The sequence below is a fragment of the Indicator indicator genome, chromosome 17 (genome assembly GCF_027791375.1).
Source record: "Indicator indicator isolate 239-I01 chromosome 17, UM_Iind_1.1, whole genome shotgun sequence".
Taxonomy (NCBI): Eukaryota; Metazoa; Chordata; class Aves; order Piciformes; family Indicatoridae; genus Indicator; species Indicator indicator.
The window spans coordinates 20,441,759-20,456,350 of record NC_072026.1 but is presented as its reverse complement, the minus strand read 5'-3'; the positions used below and the strand labels follow the sequence as shown (position 1 = coordinate 20,456,350).

At 52.6% G+C, this 14,592-nt stretch overlaps 1 protein-coding gene across 1 annotated transcript in view; it reads left to right on the top strand.

Annotated features, from left to right (window-relative positions):
* Window positions 1-13,153, top strand: part of MED12 (mediator complex subunit 12) — a 45,030-nt gene extending 31,877 nt beyond the window's left edge. Inside the window, exons 33-44 of the mRNA XM_054388578.1 lie at window positions 150-259; window positions 739-874; window positions 1,138-1,299; window positions 1,799-2,176; window positions 2,485-2,638; window positions 2,834-3,030; window positions 3,470-3,550; window positions 6,573-6,790; window positions 7,514-7,667; window positions 10,689-10,835; window positions 10,962-11,043; window positions 12,844-13,153. Coding sequence (XP_054244553.1) covers window positions 150-259; window positions 739-874; window positions 1,138-1,299; window positions 1,799-2,176; window positions 2,485-2,638; window positions 2,834-3,030; window positions 3,470-3,550; window positions 6,573-6,790; window positions 7,514-7,667; window positions 10,689-10,835; window positions 10,962-11,043; window positions 12,844-12,887 — 1,863 coding nt within the window. The 3' untranslated portion in view covers window positions 12,888-13,153. The remainder of the gene's footprint in view (window positions 1-149; window positions 260-738; window positions 875-1,137; window positions 1,300-1,798; window positions 2,177-2,484; window positions 2,639-2,833; window positions 3,031-3,469; window positions 3,551-6,572; window positions 6,791-7,513; window positions 7,668-10,688; window positions 10,836-10,961; window positions 11,044-12,843) is intronic.
* The last annotated feature ends 1,439 nt before the right edge of the window (window positions 13,154-14,592 follow it).

Sequence of the window (14,592 nt, the reverse complement as noted above, 5' to 3'; positions counted from 1 at the left end):
AGGTTTGTCCTGCTGACTGCAGTCTCCTTCAGCTCTCATCTGGAGTTGCTGTAGCACAGAAGTTGCTCTGGCTTTGTTCCCTTTTCTCACTACTCAATCTCAATGTTTCCTCATGGTGTCCTTGTGACTCAGCTGCTTTTCTCTGCCAGGTGGGGGGCATGTTTGACACGGTTCAGCGCAGTACGCAGCAGACAACGGAATGGGCTGTGCTCCTCCTGGACATCATCAGCAGTGGCACCGTGGACATGCAGTCAAACAAGTAACTTTCTGGCTGACTTCTGATGCAAACCCTTCCCAGCAGAGGCAGTCATTAGCATGGGCCCTTTTCTCATGTGAATTAGCTGTCTCTAGAGCAGCTGTCAGAAGTACTGTGACAGCCAAAAGAGACTTCAGAGTAATAGCAGCCAACAGCCTAGGTCCTAGTATCCAAATGCACTCTGATGTATCCAGAGCAAACCTGGCTTTCCAGATGCAGGGGAGAGCTGGGTTTGGACCTGCTTTTTGGAGAAGTCGAAGGGATAGACAGGGCCAGTCTTAATCTATACTGCACTGGGCTCAAGTGCAAATGCCCCATGGTGTCTAAGCAGAGGAGGATGAGTGTGGAAGGTTATTCTGAAGAGCACCCCTGGCTGCAGGCAGTACTCCTGGAAGTCTAACAATGTTTGGTGTTCCTCTGATGGCAGAGGCTTTACAGATCTGCTTCTCAGGTCACTCTGACCTTTCTGCTCTGCCCAACAGCGAGCTCTTCACCACCGTGTTGGACATGCTGAGCGTCCTCATCAATGGCACCCTGGCTGCTGACATGTCCAGCATTTCTCAGGGCAGCATGGAGGAGAACAAGCGAGCCTACATGAACCTTGTCAAGAAACTCAGGGTGAGGGACAGCAGGCCCTGTGTGGGGAGCAGTGTGTTCTGTGCTGTGGCTGTCCAGCTGTGTGGATTTACCTGTGCCTCATGAATAGTGCTTGTCCTGTTGCTGCTATTCAGATGAAGCAGGGTGGGAGGCCCCAGTAGCTGTATAGGGCTGAAGGGTGTAAAGGTGAGAGGTAATGCAGGGATGGAGATTGTCACCAGAAGAGGCACAGATGGGCTTTGGGTGATTTTGCCCTTCAAGTGCTCTCTATTCCACTGGTGCAGAAGGAGCTGGGGGACCGGCAGTCTGACAGCCTGGAGAAGGTGCGACAGCTCCTGCCGCTTCCTAAACAGACCCGAGACGTCATCACCTGTGAACCTCAGGGATCACTCATTGACACCAAAGGCAATAAAATAGCTGGATTTGACTCCATCTTCAAGAAGGAGGTATGTGAAGCTTTGATTTGTCTGCATCACAGCTCCTTGTCCTCTTATGCCTTGAGTCTACATAGCTTGGGAGGCATCTAGTTGCAGCACCTTGTTGGCTGCTGAGCTTGGCATGACTGGCTGCACAGGGACAAGCTGGCACATAGCTGTGCCCAGAAAGGGCAGAGCTGGGTGGTAATGCTCAGCCATATCTGCTGCTGCTATGGCTTGGGAAGTTATTTAAACTTCGGGTTTGTACTTATGGCTATAGAGAGCATAAAGAGAAACCCATTGTCCCTGCTACTGTGCTGAAGACTGGCAGAGAAGAGTGAAGGTGTCTGGCAGTTGCTGATGAAGGCCTTTAGAGGTGACTGCTTCGCCATGTGGAAGAGGAGGCATCACTTGTAAGGGTTCAGGCTGTTTACTGGGACATGTGGAGTAGGGCCTGAAGAAAGCAAAGAGTTTTCTGTACCCTCATAGGAAAAGATCTTGGAGGTTCTTATCCCTTTTGTTTTTAAAGGGTTTGCAAGTCTCTACAAAGCAGAAGATTTCCCCTTGGGATCTGTTTGAGGGCTTAAAGCACTCAGCCCCTCTCTCCTGGGGCTGGTTTGGCACAGTCCGGGTGGATCGCAAGGTGTCTAGATTTGAGGAGCAGCAGAGGCTTCTTCTGTACCACACACACCTGAAGCCCAAGCCCCGCAGTTACTACCTGGAGCCATTGCCACTGCCCCCTGAAGAGGAAGAGCCTCCTACACCTGTGACTTTAGAACCAGAGAAGAAAGCTGTGGAACCAGCCAAGGCTGATAAAACAAGCTCCAATCCTGCCACCTCTACTGAAGAACGCAAGAAGAAACAGAGCAAAACCAAGAAACGCAACCAGTCTGCCAGTAAAACTGAGGTAAGGACTGCCCAGTAGCTGTGGACTTCTGTGCCCACCCCTCCTACTCGCAGAACACTCTCTTGACTCTTCCTGAGGAGCCTGCCGGTGGTGTAATGGGGAAGATGGGATGTATGTCCTCCCAGCTGGGAGTGTTGAGCTCTGTGCTGCTCTCTAGGCTGGGGCAGGGCAAACCTTTTCTTAATCCCTGATCCACCCAGCTCAGGTGGCATGCCAGGATTCCTCCTCTGGGCTTTGCAACCCTTCACGCTCTGCATGCATTCCTGAGTTCACAGTGCACATTGGTCTTTCTGGCTCCTTCTTTGCAGGATTTTGTGTTGGGCCCCAGCCGAGGGGTCTCCTGTGGAGTTGGCATGCCTACAGATCTCCTGCACCACCAGTCAGGAAGCACTATGTCCAGGCTGGCCTATGGGCAGGCTCCAGTCACCAGTATCTATGCCCAGAATCAGCCTCTTCCAGCTGGTAGGTGCACAGGAGAGGTGAGCATACTGCACCTCTGTGGAGCCTCCTGTAAGAACCCCTCCTGGGAGATGGTCCTACGCAGTCCTGACACTTTCCCCTCTCGCCTGTCTTGTGTGTAGACAGTGCTGAGCAGTCCTGGAGCTGCCAGGCTCAGCAGCAACATGGCTCCAGTTAGCACATCTCTGCCTCTTGCAGGAGGCCCTCGCCTGGACACATCCTACAGACCTGTACGCATGCCCCTGGGCAAACTGGTTCAGAGCCGGCCTCCCTACACTGGGGTGCTGCCTCCAGGGATGGGCAGCATGATGGGCATTGACCCCTCCTACAAGCCAGCAGTGTACAGACAGCAGCCTCCAGTGTCCCAGGGACAGATACTGAGGCAGCAGCTCCAAGCAAAGTTGGTAAGTCAGAGCTGTACTCTTGCTGGACCCATAGTACAGCAAGCCCAAGATGTTTCCTGAGGCTGTCCCTTCTAGCCAGAACTCTCCACCCCTGCCCTGGAAAGATGCCTCTTATGTCTGTTGCTCTGGTGCAGCACTGTTTGCCCCCTGCTTTGTGAGCCTTCATCACTGGTGGAGCCTCTCAGTGAGTTTTCTGAGACACCTGTGGCTGTGGGGCAGCGAGAGGGGCATCCTGCTTGTGGGGCGGGCGGTAAGGACGTTGGTGGCCTAAGCCAGGGAGAGGCAGAAGTCTTTAGCACCTCCAATGCTGTGCAGCAACCTTGTAGGTATAGCAGTGAAGCTCCTTGTCTGGTCTGGTGGGAGCTGTTGAGAACAGGAGCATCCTGCCCTCCACAGAGGTTGAAAAAAGTGTTTCTCTGCTGCCTTCCAGCAGGGCCAAGGCATTATGGGACAGCAGCCTGTGCGCCAGATGGCTCCAACCCCATCCTATGGAGCACTGCAGCCCTCCCAGGTAAATGGCAGTGACCCCAGGTAAGACTGGAATCTGACTCAAGCACAGAGCAGCATCTTCCTTTCTGCTGCTAAATCCTGAAATCTTCTGGTTCTTATTCCTCATTTACTGGGAAGTGTGAATCTGAATCCCAGAGGTGGAATCACAGAATTATTTTGATTGGCAAAGCCCTCTAAGGTCACTGAGTCCAACTCAGCCTAGCACCACCATGGCTGCTAAACCATCTCCCCAGGTGCCATGTCTACACATTGTTTTTTTTAACAGCTCCAGGTGGTGCAGTCACCATCCTGGGCAGCCTGTTCCAATCCCTGACCACTTTTGCAGTGAAGTAGCTTTTTCTCATCTCCAACCTAAAACTCCCCTGACTGAGGGTGAGAAATGGCTGCTGGCTTAGTCAGGAACACTGACAGTCCCCTTCCTGTCACCTAAGGCATGATCGCAGAATCACAGAGTTTACCCAGCTTGGAAAAGACCTTTGAGATCATCAAGTCCAACCTATCACCCAGCACCATCTAAACAACTAAACCGTGGCACTAAGTTCCTCATCCAGTCTAATTTTAAACACTTCCAGGGATGGTGACTCCACCACCTCCCTGGGCAGCCCATTCCAATGGCCAATCTCTGTGAAGAATTTCTTCCTAACATCCAGCCTAAACCTCCCGTGGTGCAGCTTGAGACTGTGTCCTCTCCTTCTGTCACTGGTGCCTGGGAGAAGAGACCAACCCCCATGATGAGTTGTTTTGCACCACCACCACTAGGGAGCATCCCTCTGAGCATCCTTTTTAGCTCATGCCAGGATAACTTTAGTCCTACTCTCTTCTGTTTCTTTCTCATTTGCTTGTTTCCCTGCTCTGAACATGGTAATCACAGAATCATTTTGGTTGGAAAACACCTTTATGATCATCCAATCCAAGGATTCCCTAACGGTATCAAGGCTGGTGCTAAAGCACGTCCCTCAGTTCCACATCTCTGCCTCTTTGAAAATACCTCCAGGGATTGGGATTCCACCACCTCCCTCGGCAGCCTGTGCCAGGCTTTGACAACCCTTCCAGTGAAGAAGTTTCTCCTATTGTCCAACCTAACCCTCCTCTGGGGCACCTTGAGACCATTTCCTCTCATCCTGTCACTTGATGCTAGGGAGCAGAGCCCAACCCCCACCTCACTGGAGCCTGCTTTCAGGAAGCTGTGGAGAGCAATGAGGTCTCCCCTCAGCCTCCTCCATGCTGAACACCCCCAGCTCCCTCAGCTGCTCCTTTCCAGCCCTGTTCTCCAGACCCTTCCCCAGATTTGTAGTTTTTCTCTGGACCTGCTCCAGCCCCTCAGTGTCCTTCTTGGAGTGAGGAGCACGAAACCGAACCCAGGACTCAAGGTGTGGCCTGACCAGGGAATCCTGGCTGTGGTCCTGCTGGCTACATTTCCTGATCCAGGCCAGGCTGCTGGTGGCCTTCTTGCCCACCTGGGCACCCCGTGGCTCTCATCTTCAGCTGCTGTCACCCAGCACCCCCAGGCCCTTTTCTGCTGGGCAGTGTCCAGCCACTCTGCCCCCAGCCTGGAGCCTTCATAGGATTGTTGTGACCCAAGTGCAGGACCCAGCCCTTGGCCTTGTTAAACTTCATCCCACTGGCCTCAGCCCATGGGTGCAGCCTGTCCAGATCCCTCTGCAGAACCTTCCTGCCCTCCAGCAGACCAACACAGCCACCCAGCTAGGTGCCATCTGCAAACTCCCTGAGGGTGCCTCAGTGCCCTCAGTGCAGACCCTTGCTAAAGACAGCAAAGAGACACAGCCCCAGCACTGAGCCCTGGGGAACACCAGTGGTGACTGACTGGCCAGCAGCTGGGGTTAACTCCATTCCCCACCTCCCTTTGGGCCTGGCCAGCAGCCAGTTTGTAACCCAGGGAAGCATCTACCCATCCAAGCCATGAGCTGCCAGTTTCTCCAGGAGGATGCTGTGGGAGACAGTGCTAAAGGCTTCACTGAAGGCGAGGTAAAGGACACCCACAGCCTGTCCCCATCCACTGAGTAGGACACCTTGTGGGAGAAGGTTCATCAAGCAGGACCTGCTCTTGATGAACCCCTGCTGACTGGGCCTCATCCCTTGGCTGCCCTGCATGTGCTGCATGGTGGCACTCAAGATGATCTGCTCCATGACATCCCCTGGCACTGAGGTCAGGCTGGCAGGCCTGCAGTTCCCTGGGTCCTCCTTGCAGCCCTTCTTGTAGGTGGGTGTCCCATTCGCCAGTCTCCTGTCAGCTGGCACCTCCCCAGTTAGCCAGGACTGCTGGGAAATGATGGGAAGTGGCTTGGTGAGCAGCTGTGCCAGCTCCTGCAGCACCCTCAGGGGCTTGCCATCCAGCCCCTGGCTTGTGCGTGTCTAGGTGGTGCAGCAGGTCACTGACCCTCTCCTCTTGGACTGTGGGGGCTTCATTCTGCTGCCCATCTTCCAGCTCAGGGGACTGGGTACCCAGCAGACAGCTGGTCTGACTGCTGAAGCCTGAGGCAGGGAAAGTGTGGAGCCCCTCAGCCTTTTCCTCACCTTTGGCCACTGCCCCCAGCAAAGGCCATAGGTTCTCCTCTGGCCTCCTCCTGTTGCCAAGACTTTTGCAGAAGCATGTCCTTCTCTCTTAGGTGTGTCCCATCTTTGCCAGCAGACCTGGTGTCCTGTAAATCAACCCAAAATGAAAGAACCCAAGTTCTCCTGGAGGCACCTGGCTTGGTGCTTGGCACTGATCTGCTGGCTGCTTCTGTTCATTCCCTCATCACAGCCCTCAGCTGGGGGCATAGAGGAGAGCACTGCTTGTGCTCCAGATCCCTTAACCTGTCATCCCAAGGCCCTGAAGTCTCTCTTCATTGCCCTTGAACTTGTCATTGTTTCTTCATCAGTGCCTACCTGCAGGATCAGCAGTGGTTAATGGACTGATGGCAGAGGAGCTCTGTGAGGGTATCCAGGGGGTGCTGTGCTGTGCTGTGTTCCCTGTGCCTTATCCCTTACCCTGTGACTAATGCCTCTCTTGTTTCTTTCAGGGGTACACACCTTACGTGTCCCACATAGGCATTCAGCAGCATCCCTCCCAGTCTAGCACCATTGTACCTCCCACCTATTCTGGCCAGCCCTACCAGAATTCCCACCCCAGTTCCAACCCTGCCATGGTGGATCCTGTTAGACAGATGCAGCAGAGACCCAGTGGCTACGTACACCAGCAGGCCCCTGGCTATGGACACACCCTGGGCAGCACACAGAGGTACTTCCACCCTACTGGATGGTAGAAACTTGTGTTTTAGCAAAGGCTTCCCAGCTGTGCTCCCAGACAGGCCTGGCAGCAGTCTGTGAAGTGCCTGCTCCCTGTGCTGAGTCCTTGTGCTGTCACAGAAATATCAGTCATGGAATAGTTTGGGTGGGAAGGGACCTCCAAAGCTCATCCAGCCCGACCCCACTGCAGTCAGCAGGGACATCTCCACTAGGGCAGGTTGATCAGAGCCCCATCAAGCCTAACCTTGAATATCTCCAGGGGTGGGGCCTCAACTTTCTCTGGGCAACCTGTTGCAGTGTTTCACCACCTTCGTGGTGCATAACTTTGTTATCCAGTTTTCAGTCCTGGGAAAGACCAGAGAGGATGAAATGATGAAATTCAGAGGTGCTAGCTGCAGGCAGGAGGCACTGTCACCAGCCAGAGTGAGGAAATGACATGGGGAGTCACTGTTCTGGTTTTATTTCTAACCATAAGATCCCTGTAAAAGGGCATAAACCCAGTGGGGAAATCATGCAGAACAGTAGGCTGAGGACTGTCACTGAAGGCTTTGATAGGCTCTGGTGCCCCTCACTTTTCTGCAGAGAGGCATCATGGATTGCAGGAGGCTTCTTGGGTTATCTGGCTTGTTCATAGAAGTAGAAGATATGGGTTAAAGAAGCTGGCAACCTGTGAATCTTCTACTGAAAGAGCTTTCTTCCTCCGTTCTTCCTGCAGGTTTCCTCACCAGTCCATACAGCAGGCCCCCATGATGAGTGGGATGAACCATTTGGGTCCACAAGGAGTCTCCTCAGGAATTCGACCCAGCCAGATACTACCTGACCAGCAGCAGCAGCAGTATCTGAGGCAGCAGCAGCAGCAGATGCTGAGGGTGAGTGGCTGCTGACAGGAGGAAGGCTGCTGGAGCTGCAGGAGGCTTGCCCAGCACTGCTTGCCTCTGTGCCAGCAACACTCTGCTCTGCCCCTCTATGGCAGGGAGAGCACCAGCTCTGTAATATTCCATGAGGGGACCTTCCCCTCCTCACAGCCACTCCTGATGGAGACACTTGCTGCACTGCCTCTTGCCAGTCACCCAGCAGGAGCTGGAGGGAAGTTAGGAGCAGAACAGTCTTTTTAGTTCTCTGTAACCTGTATCCCACCTCCTCCTGTTCCAGCTGAGCCCAGAAGGTTGTGCAGAAAGCTCCCTGTCTTGCAGGAGCAAGACCAAGGGCAAACCAACTTGTGCCCACACAAGAGCAGGCAGAATTTTAGGAGCATATTTGCATCTCCACAAGATCAGAATGAGGGCTTGCCGTTTCCAGGGGCAGGAAGTGTAGTGTGAACAGCCCCATGTACTCCACATCTAACAGCAGCTGGTGAAAACTGATCCAAAGGGAGATGTTGCACCCAAGGCTCTGGAAGTCCAGAGGTGTGTGTCAACAGGCAGGAGTATTCCATGGGTTTGCATCATGGTTTTAAGAATATTAAAGACTTTATACAGAGAGAAATGCATGCTTACAGAAGTGTAGTCAGTTGACAGAAGAACACAGAAGTAATTTGGATTTCTTGGTAAATTGCTGACTTGAAAACAAGGCCTAGAAAACCTGTGGAACATCTGGAGGCTCTACAGAGCATGGAGCAGTGAGGCTTTGTGTCCTGAGAAGGGCCTGAGCAAGGCAGTGGTTCCTGAGAGAGCTGCAGTGTCACAGACTCACAGAATGGCTCAGGTTGGAAGGGACCTTGGAGATCATCTGCTCCAACCTCCTGCCATGGGCTAGGACACCTCTCAACTAGACTTGGTTGCCCAAGTCTAGTCTGGCCTTGAACACCTCCAAGGAGGAGGCATCCACAGGCTCCCTGGGCAAGTCATTCCAGAGTCTCCCCACCCTTGTACTGAAGAACTTCTCCCTCAGCTCCAGTCTAACCCTGCTTTGCCTCAGCTTCAAACCATTCCCCCTTGTCCTGTCTCTAGACACCTTATGAAAAGTGACACCTTATGACTCTTCACTTAGTTTCTTTTAGTATTCACCCCTCCGGTTTAGAAAAAGGATAAGCAAATTGCTGGCACTTCTCCTGGCTCAATAACTATCTTCAGCTTTTAGCTGACATTATTTGGTTGCTTACCAAAAGGCCCCAGAAAGCCCCAAATTTCCCTTATTCCTGTGATTTCCGCTGCAGTATCAGAGACACACAGATGAGGAGCACACTCTTGGTGCCAGGTTTTGGCTGCCATGGTGCAGTGGCTTGTAGAAAGGGCAGCTGGCCACCTGCTTTGTCCTGCATGGGTTGGTAGTCAGCTGCTGCAAGCATCCAGGGGGTAACCTGTCTCATTTAGTCACCTGCCTTCATGGTCAGTTCAGTGGTCAGACTAGATAGGAGCTGCTACAGAAACGCACTCCCTTTGGCTTGCCCTGAGCCTCCATGTGTTTGTGACAGGCTCTTGTATCCGGTTATTGTCCTCTGTGCCCTGCTTTTCACTGGCTCTTCTTTCCCTCTGGTGCTTCCCCTGTGTGCTTCTAGGGAGCACCTACAGCTTCCACAGGCCAGGGGTTTCTGTCCTCCTCTCCTGACTGTAGTTGTCTGGGTTTTGAGTCTGGTCAAGGTTTGAACCTCACCCTTCTGAGCCAGTGATCAAATCTGTACCTAGTATCACTATGTTACTTTCCTATGATGGTGTTGGCAGCTTTCTGTTGCTCCTAGAAATTTTTCTGTCCATCCGGGGAGTTCAAAACTTGTTGGCAGATGGGAAAAGTGGATGAAAATTAGAAGGCAAAACCCCTTGAGATTCATGGGCATATCTGAATATTCTTCTCACCATGACTAGTTCTGGATTAGAGCACTACATCCAGTTTTATCTTCATCCTCTCACTGAAGTGCAGCACCAGCTGGCATGAGTGACCACTGAACCATAGAACTGTTTGGGTTGGAAAACCCTTTTCTAAGTCTATTGAGTCCAATCATCAACCCAACCTGTTCTCCAGACCCTTGCCCAGCTTCCTTGCCCTTTTGTTGGACCTGCTCCAGCCTCTGATTGTCCTTCTTGGCTTGAGGGCCCCAAAACTGAACCCAGTACTCAAGATGTAGCCTCACTTCCCTTCTTCTGCTGGCCACACCATTGCTGATCCAGGCCAGGATGCTGGTGGCCTTCTTGGCCACCTGAGCACACACTGGCTCATGTTCAAGCAGCTGTCAGCCAACACCCCAGGCCCGTTCCTGCCAGTCAGCTTTGCAGCCACTCTGCCCTAAGCCAAGAGCAGCAAGATCTGGCTAATGTGACTGATAAGATAAGGCTGAAACAGCTGGACACCAAGTTAGAGAAGAGGCTAGAGGAGAGAGAAGTGTCCCAAGGTTTTTGTCTTCAAAAATGGCAAAAAGCTCTTTAGTTTTGGCCCTTGGCTGCAGGACAAAAGATGGCCTTAATTCAGGTAGAGATTAGGGAAAACTCCAGTGGTAGGGGATCATTGTGACCTGCAGTGGACTTCATAGGGAAGTTACAGGAGCTTTGTTGGTACCTCTGGAAAATATCTTGAGAGCAGGTCAGACCAGTCCCCAGAGAAGTCACGATTTGTGCCCTCAAGCAGAAGGCAAGAGATGAACCAGCCAGCCTCTGAAGGGAGTGCTTAGTTGGTTTCTGTCCTTGTATCTTATTTGCTTCTAATCACTCCTCAGCTGACAGATTCCTGGGCCTCTCCATGCCACCTGTTGATAGCTCATCTTACAGAAGAGCTTTGTTACTGACCCTGTGTTTCTTCCCATTTCTCAGACCAGGGGAGTGTCCTGGTGAAGTCTGGGTGATTGGGGGAGCTGTGAGGGCAGTGGAGTTAGAGGGCATGTTACTGTCCTGTCTATGCCCTCTCTCTGTGCACATTGCCCAGACACTTCCCTCACGTTCCCTTCTCTTTTGTCTTGGCAGCAGCAGCAACAGCAGCAACAGCAGCAGCAGCAGCAGCAGCCCCCACAGCCGCAGCAGCAGCCCCAGGTCTCCACAGTGCCTCAGCCACAGGCGCAGGGCCAGCCCCCTGGGCTGGGGATGCAGCCCCTGCCACCCCAGCAACCCATCGTGAGTGTACCCCAGCAGTGTTCCCCCTGCAGCTCCCTTTTCTTCCTGCCCTGCACTGCCCAGGCCCCGTGTGAGTGCTCAGGCTGCCAGCCTGTCACCTGCAGCTGTGACTTTCTCTCTCTGCAGTTCCAGCGCCAAGGCCTTCAGCAGACGCAGCAGCAGCAGCAGACAGCTGCTCTGGTTCGACAGCTTCAGCAGCAGCTTTCCAGTAAGCCTTCCTGTTCTTTGTCCTGTCCCTAGTCGTCTCCTCACTGTTTTCTGTTGCAGGTACCCTGGTGTAGAGAAGCAAAGCCAAGCCAGACTGTTGTTCTGAGGCCTCAAAGGATGCTGGCAGGGAGCTGGCGTCAGGACTTAAAGCTCCTGGCCCAAGGGGACACAGCAGCAGGGCAGACACCGCTTGCCAGCTTGTGAGCTTCCAGACCTTCCTTCTGCTGCCTGCAGAGGGACAAGGGAGCTGAGACTTTGTAGAGGTTGCCATGGAGCCTTCTTGAATGGATCCAGTCTGCAGCTCTGAAGTATTCAGAGATGTTTCCTCTTCTGCAGATGATCTCTGAGTGGCACAGGGAGGCTGTAGTCCTGAAGCACTCATTTAGTGGAGTGTTTGTGTTGTAATCAGGACAAAACTTCTTGGAGTTAGGACACCCTGGGAGGTGTTGCTGCACACTTGCTGTGTTTGCTGTGCTGTGAGCTTACATGACTGCTCTCACAGCTGGGGTGTAGGTGGTGCTCAGTGTTCCAATAATATGCATGAACTGGGGATCTGGAAACAGATCCCAGTGTCTGTGCTGCCCCGTTCTGACTGGCTGCTGTCCCACTGGAACCTCCTTGGCTTTTCTGCCAGAAGAGTGACAGACATGCTATGGAAGCACCCAGACATGGCACTGCACAAGGTTTTTTGCAGTGCATCAAGTCTGAGACTGTGCTAGGTGTAATAATGTATGGGGTGGGGGCTTGGAGATTATGCTTGTTCCCTGATGGAAAATTCTCAATCCTTGTGCCCAAAAAAGCACTTCCCCAAACTGAAATTTTTAATGTTCTAAGTTTCCTGCTAGCTTGATTCCCAAACCAGAAATCTGTGCCAGAATCCCAGCCAGGACACTCAGGCACAGGAAGACCTCCTGTGAGGATCTGAATATAGCAGAATAGCCACACTTCTCTATCCTGTCTGCACAGCACATGGAGCTGGCCTATATAGGACACATGCGTGGGTCCAATGCAGCCATGTGGCAGCATGCAGCTCCCATGCTCCGTCCTAGGGATTGCATCAATTCCACCAGGAACCATCTGGAGCTCTTATTTGTAGAGCCTGGGATGGAGTGGAAAGGAGGACATAAAGCAAGAGCAGCCTGCAGGGGGGACAAGCATGTTTGGACCTGGGATAGGTTGTGTTAGGAGGCTCCACAATATCCCTGGATATGTTACTGTCCATCACAACTCAGGAGAGCAGGCTCACCAGGTTATGCTGGGCTCCCTTTCCTTAGTCTGACTTAGGGTCAAACCTGCTGATGGGGTTCCAGAAAAGAAACTACAGCAGTTTATTAACTGGACTGTAGCTAAGTCTGCTGTGGGCACTGTGCAGCACCAAACCCCTGGTCAGTCCCAGGGTTTTGGAGGCTCATGACCTTCTTGACTCTAACTTTATCATGTTCCCTGCCCTTTGGGTGCCATGTAGAAGTCCTTTGGGACTCTACTCATCCTCCCAGCCAGCTGCCACCTTTCAGGACTTTGTTTCAGTGCACCAGTTCCACCACAAGGGATGAAGTGATCTCTTGTGGAGCTGCAGGATGGGGACTGGCATATAGCTGTCTCTTCCTCAGAGTGTGTGGGGTCCTGACTGTGCTGTTGCCTCCAGGCTCAGACAACTGTGTGGAGCAGAGAGTGCCATAAAGGTTGCATTTTTCTTGCAGCCTGTGGCAAGTTCCTCATGCTGTGCTGGTGATGGTGGGGAGACAGATCTCCTTTCTGGAGCAGACTTTGTGACTGTCTAACTCTATCTTGCCCTCAACAGACACACAGACACAGCAGAACAACAACCCCTTTGGGCGCTACTGACCTGTGGTCTTCAGCCTCATCTGTGAGGGAGACATCGCTGTTGATTGGATGCCACCTCTTCAGCCTGACCCACAAACTGGGACTGCCCCCAGCCTCTGCCCTTGAGTCTGTGCCCCCAGTGCTGCTGCTGCCCATCTCACAGGGAGATGCCAGGAGGATGGTTTTTATTGTACAGAAAAAGTGTTTTTACTATCTCATTTCTACAGACATTTCTGGAGATCTCTTGTGGCTGATAGTCTCTCTTCCCACTTTGGTTTCAGTTTTTACTCAGTTTTTAGTATTTTTGTTAAAATAATGATTAAGACATTGTAAAATTTTGTACTTTATTTATACCAGATGAACCCCGTGCTGCACATTCTTGGATGAATACAGAGAGCTTACTTTACAAAAGCTGTGTGTGTTCAGAGCCTGCCTTGCCACCTCAGCACTCAGCCCAGCACCACCTCTACACATGGTCCTCATCTGTCTCTCAGCAGCTTTTGCGAGTGGCTAAACAATTTGGTTAGGTTTGGGAAGGGAAGGGCCCTTCCCTGTTTAGCCCACAAGCTGCTGTTTGTACAAGCCTGGTGGGATCTGTGTGTTGTTCAGAGCTCCACCAGCACTCTATGGTGTGTTGCAGCAGGACAGAGGTACAGGGCAGAGGGAGTTACACTGCAGGGTAGTTCTGAACCCTAACAAGCCCAGTTGTCCCATCAATCCCCCCAGCTGCTCAAGCTGGTGCCTCTGCAGTCTAGGAGGAGCTGCAGGTCAGTGCCCGCCCAGCCCTGATTTTGCCGCTAAGTGCCAAGGCTCTTCTGCTGACTGCGTGGTGCCAAGCACCAGTGCTTTCTGTGGCTGGGCGATGTGCCGCATGCTCAACTCTTCACCTGGCCCATCTGGTCTCATCCCTGTAGCAGCCTGCTTTAACTTGGTGCTCTTCATTCTTGCTGTGTAGTGATCCTGGATCCCTCCATCACCAGTATTTTCCTTCTCTCCTTGGCTCTTCCCCAGCAATTTTCTTGACCTGTGGTCCCTCTCCTATCTTTTCTTGGCCAATGTCTTTCTTTTCTGCTGTTCCTATGGGATAGGGTGAGGTTCACAAAGACTCATGAAAGAGCTCCTTTGATCTTAATCTAGGTGCTTCTGGCAAGGCCTCCTTAATAAGGACAGATGTGTGTGCAGGGTTGCTTCTTTTGTGTGTTCCTGCTTGTCCCTTTCCATAAGGATAAGGTTGGGGAACAGCCTTGAGCTAGCTCTTACGGCCTGGAGAAGGCCTGTGCCAGGGGCTCTGCTTGCCTGCAGCCTTGTGCTGTGTAACCCCAGAAATGGAGGTCCTGTTCATGGCCATTCCTGTGCCAGCTGGCCTCTGCTCTGAGTGGCCCATGCCTGGGGCAGGAGGAGGGCTATGCTACCTCCATCCTGCCTGGGAATGCCCCAGGGCTAATGGAGCAGAGCCTGTGGGAGCTGGGTACTGTCTCTGGGCAGAACAGGTCCCTCTCCTTGTCATGTGGGGCTGCTTCTGCAAAAGGCCCCCAACTGTGCCAGCTGCTTGTCAGTCCATGGTACTCCAGATGAGGCCTTACTAGGATGGAATAGAGGGGCAGAAGGATCTCCTTTGCATGCTGTCCTTAATGCACCCCAAGATACCACAGGCCTTGGCCACAAGGGCACATTGCTTTCTCAGGGGACAGGTCTCCAAGGTGTTTCTCCACAGAGCTGTTTTCCA